Genomic DNA, 5,000 nt, shown 5'->3' on the forward strand with positions numbered 1-5,000 from the left:
TTAAGGAGCTGGGCTAGCGTGCAGTAGCCTGAAAGATGTCGGTTCAATTCCCAGCTTCCACCGTTGTGCCCTTGAGCAAGGCACTTAACTCCAAGTTGCTCCGGGGACAATGTGATCCCTTGTAATATAGCTGACATATGTAAGTTACTTTGGTCAAGAAGTGTCTGCTAAATGTAATGTAATGTAATGTAAGGTGCTCAAGAGAGTGAGTGTCATGGTGAAGGTGCAAAAAGTAGTCCAACAGTGCAAGAATAAGGTCTAGATACCAGCATAAATAATATGGACAAATAGGAGAGTAAAGTATAATATAGACAAGGTAATATAAAAAACTATGTCAATGCAAGAACAGGTTGAGGTAACAGCCATTCAGTATTGTAGCAGAAGCCATTGGTCATGTGTGCTAATATAGCATGAAAAACAGTGTAGCAGTAAAACAGTACAGTAGTAAAGCAGTAGTGGGCAGTCAGTACTCAAACATGGAAAGGGTGGAGAGGCAGACAGACTAAGCAGAGAAGTCTATCTCTCCTCTTCCCTTTAGTGAAGCATTGAACAGTTCAATAGCCCTGGGGGCAAATGACTTCCTCAGCCTTTCAGTTGTGAATAATACATGACTGCGTATGGTTGTGAATTATACAAAGACACAAGTATGTGGCAATGGGAGCGGCAGTGATATGCAAGCCTTATAAAGCTGATGTAGTTGTCGTTTCTCTTTCCTCTTTTACTTCTTCTCTTTGTTTCTCTCTCTCTCTCTCTATCTCTCTCCCTTCCTAAAATTCCAATTCAAACTTGTCCCAAATCCACTACCCATCTTTCCCTTTAATCCTGTTTCATTTGAGAGATGCCGCAGTTTATGCCTAACGTTTGCCTTCGTCTGCCCGCTTGCAGGTCGAAAAAAGACAAGAGCAAAGGAGTGGTGAAGGCCGAGCCGTCGGACCCCGAGCCGGAGGGCCTGACCCTACTGGTGCCCGACATCCAGAGGACAGCCGAGATCGTCTACGCCGCCACCACCAGCCTGCGGCAGGCCAACCAAGGTGAGCGTCCGGACACAGAGAGGGGCGGGTGTGTGGGGAGGGATAGAAAGCAAATTGCTGATTAGGAGAATGATTGAAAACGGAGAACGTTAGCTGCAGCTTTGCTTGGACAAGGTGTTCAGACAAAAGAGAGTCTTCTGCTGATTTTGTGCCATCTAGTGTGGATTGATGTCCTCTGGTTGTCCCTCTGGAAAGCTTGGTGTGTCTGCCGCGCTCTCCAGACAAGGGCACAGAAGTGGGTCTCTAACTTTAGCCAACATGGACACACACGGCCACACACACCCTCTTGTGACTGTGACTTGTGACTGTCACCTCTGCAGGGACGGCTGTACCATCTGATGGTGGTCAGTCTCACACACACACACACACACACACACACACACATACACACACACTCACTCACTCACTCACTCACTCACTCACTCAAATTCATAGGAGTTTTTCCTGCCCAAAATCCCTGTGGATCTTTCAGCATATACTCCAAGCTTTTCCTCGATGGGATAAGACACGTCAATCAAACCAACACACACTCAATAAGTCTGACCATTACAACCCACACACACACACCCACCCACTAACCACCATTACTCTTTCTGAAGACATTAAGCTGTCCTCCTGGGAGAGGGCTTTAGAGTTGCTGACAGACTGAGAAAGAGTGTCCGGTCTGCACAAGGGACCAGACACACGCACACGCACACACACACACACACACACACACACACACATATTGACTGCGATGCCTGCCATACTACTGCCATACTGGTACTACTGCAGAAGTCCTCAGCTGGCTATTACTCACTGTCAGTAAAAAAGCTTGCTATTGATATGTGTGTTAGGCATGATTGACTGTTGCACTTCCCCTCTCCTCCTCCTCCTCCTCCTCCTCCACTCTAGTAGCTGTATTAATTGGCTTCTTCCTATCTTTGGAGTACGCAGTCTCTCTCTCACTCTCTCTCTCTCACTCACTCACTCACTCACTCACTCACTCTCACACACAAAGCCTACCTAGAAACCTACACACATAGGCACACAGGTGTTCACACACCTAGGCTCTCGCTCGCTTACACACACACTGCCACACACAGAACCACAGGCGTGCGCCCATGCTATTGAGAGCTGTATGTGGGTTGGGTAGCTGGCGAGGAGGAAGGCGTGTGGTTTGGGCATGCTGCCCGTATGTTTAAGTTCAGATCAATGCGGCTGTCACCGCCTATAAGGAAATCTATAGGATAACGGCCGCTTCCTTCTCCCAGTCCAGGAAGAGGGATGTCTGTGAAGGGGAATGGCACTGCATCTCCGTGCTCGAAATGAACGTGTGGAATGTGAGCGTGAGGGGGTGGGTTAACTGTTTAATTAGTGATTCGTCTCCAAGAAACGGTCAAAGACAGGCTAACGAGGGGGCTGGGATTTGACGAGACCTCTTTTCGTGCATCTCAGTATTGACCGGCTTGTGCGTCCCCGCGTGTCGATACGCAGCGTCTAATGTGTGAGCTGGAAAGGAAATAAATTATGGTATCGACATCCAAAGTCTTTTTTTCCTTCTTTTTTTTTTTTTTTTGCACTGCGCACTGGCTCCGCTTGCGTTATAGGCAGGTTAAATGCACCAGTAATTTAAAAGGGTGGTACATGCATCCAGGTAGCAATATCAATGCACCGTGTTAAGGGATTTGAAGACAGGGGCTACAGCCACCATATAATATTTTAAATATAGATCAGGATTCCCACTGGTCATGGAATTTCTGGAATGAAGTCTATTCCAGATATGGAAAGTCAGGGAATTTTAGCCTTTTTGGGGCAAAGTCATGGAATATCAGCATTTTTTGTTGTAGCAGTTTAAAATTCACTTCCCAAAATACATTATTACAAATATATTTCCATGCAGAATTGGTGTATCTGGTTATTAGCTGTACTGTATTTGTGCTTAGCCCAACTTTATTTATTCAATGCCCATTTATTAATCTACCGCTCGGAAAAGTAAAAGTTTCTTGAACGCTACGCAGCTCCTGAAATCGTTGGTTGGTATATTGTGATTTATTATATAGTAGGTCATGGAAATTCAGGTTTTTTTGTCATGAAAAGTCATGAAATTTTACATTTGACTTAGAGTGGGAACCCTGATAGATAGTTAATAATGTTTATGCATGAAGAGCCTCCACCCCACCTCACCTCCTTTCTTCCTCTGCGGGCTCAGTGATGGCCCACAGTGTCATCAGTGTGATTACTTCTCTGGCGTCGGGGTGTAGATGTCGATAAGAGCGCCCCCGCTGCAGAAGAAATGAGGACTCTGCCAGATACAATATCGCCATCTTGATGTATGATGTAGCTGTCATTTGTCAGTTTTAATGCTTTGCTTTGTGTTTCTCTCTCTCTCTCTCTCTCTCTCTCTACACACCTTTCTCTCTCCCCACCTCTCTCTACCCACACCCCCCCCCCTCCCTCCCGGTCTCTCTATTTCTTGTCCACCGCTGGAGAAACAAGGAGAAAATCTCCTTGAAAGCTGCATTCTTTTTTTTCCCCTTGCTGTTTTGTTTTCCTCATTGTTATGGATGGGGAAAGTCAGACCAACAGCAGCTAGGGCCTCTTGTTTTGTTGCCCTTTGTTTTGCTCATCAGTTTTCACCCTCGAATCCTTTTCCCCCCCCTTTCTTTCGGTCTTTTCTATTCTCTCTCTCTCTCTCTCTCTCTCTCTCTCTCTCTCTTTCTGCTAAGTAACACATTTAAGAAAGCATTCTCTCTCTCTCTCCCCCCACAGAAAAGAAGCTGGCCGAGTCCTCTAAGAAGACGTCCACCAGGCCCAAGCCCCTGTCCATTCTGCGCTCTCTGGAGGAGAAGTATGTGGCGGCCATGAAGAAGCTCCAGTTTGGTGAGTTTCCTCCTGACCAACCCGCACAGTCGGGAGGAACCGAGAGGGAGAGAACAAGAGGGAGAAATTGGCATCAGGTATCAGGGTTTAGAGAACAAAAGTGGTGGATTAGAGGGAAGACTGCACTGTTAAAACGAATGTGTTGTCCCTATCTGGACACAGAGATGTGTTAAAAAAAACACCGCAAGTTGTGTTATTTCAACACGTACTGTGAAACAAATTTTAAAAAAAAGGAAACAACACAAACTGTGTTGTCCCTACCTGGACACAGAGATGTGTTAAAAACAACACATTCGTTTTAAGAGTGTGCTAAAAGAAGGCACCACCCTCCTTTTAGTGCTTGTCTGCATTTGTTGTTCCTTGTTCCTCTCTGCTTAGAGTGTTTGCAGGAGGGAGGGAGAGAGGGAGCTTTAAAGAGGAGGGGAGAGCGAGAAGGAGAGTGAGAAGGAGAGAACAAGTGGAAGAAATGGAGGGTGAAAGGGAGGGAGTGAAAGCTGGAGGGAGTGAGGGAGAGAAGAAGATGCAGAAAGGTGTGTATGAAAGAGGGATACAGGGTGTGAGCAAAGGAAAAAAGGCTGAGCAGGTGAGCGAGCGAGAGAGAGAGAGAACGATGGAGGATGGAGGAGAGCGAAAGAGAGTGAAGCTGCTGGAAAAACACAAGTGCATCTCCACTCAGGAATGATCCATAATGCCATCGCTGTGTGTGCGCACGACGCGTCTCTCAGGGTGGGGGAAGCGAAGGGCTTTTCTGACTGTCACTTCTCATCCCGGCACCCACTGATTGATGGGCAGACTCTTGCTCTGCTGCAATTGATTTTTGCAAGCGGGAGACGTCTGAAGTAATCGCAGCTGACACCAGCGCAAACAGGTTTGCACTGGCCCCCCAATACAAACAGGGGGAGTTGGTGGCAAAAGAAAAGGAGAGAGGGAGGGAGGGGGCAGGTAGTGCCCCCAGGAGGTCTGCAGACAGACGGAAGCTGTGTGATTAAAGAGCAGGAGGATGGAAGCAGGGTATTTTCGAGGTGCTGTGGATCTTTTGTGGAATGGGTTTCCATAGCAGCCTTTAATCTTATAAGGCTATTTTCCTCCTGTATATGTTTTTTTACA

General features: G+C 46.8%; 1 protein-coding gene across 11 annotated transcripts in view; it reads left to right on the plus strand.

Annotated features, from left to right (window-relative positions):
• birc6 (baculoviral IAP repeat containing 6) overlaps positions 1-5,000 on the plus strand; it is a 129,972-nt gene that overhangs the window by 106,435 nt on the left and 18,537 nt on the right. For all 11 annotated transcript variants that reach the window (XM_042066404.1, XM_042066408.1, XM_042066414.1 and 8 more), the window contains exons 67-68: positions 886-1,031; positions 3,783-3,893. In XM_042066404.1, the coding sequence (XP_041922338.1) occupies positions 886-1,031; positions 3,783-3,893 (257 nt within the window). The remainder of the gene's footprint in view (positions 1-885; positions 1,032-3,782; positions 3,894-5,000) is intronic.

Source organism: Alosa sapidissima, chromosome 16 (assembly GCF_018492685.1).
Source record: "Alosa sapidissima isolate fAloSap1 chromosome 16, fAloSap1.pri, whole genome shotgun sequence".
Taxonomy (NCBI): domain Eukaryota; kingdom Metazoa; phylum Chordata; class Actinopteri; order Clupeiformes; family Clupeidae; genus Alosa; species Alosa sapidissima.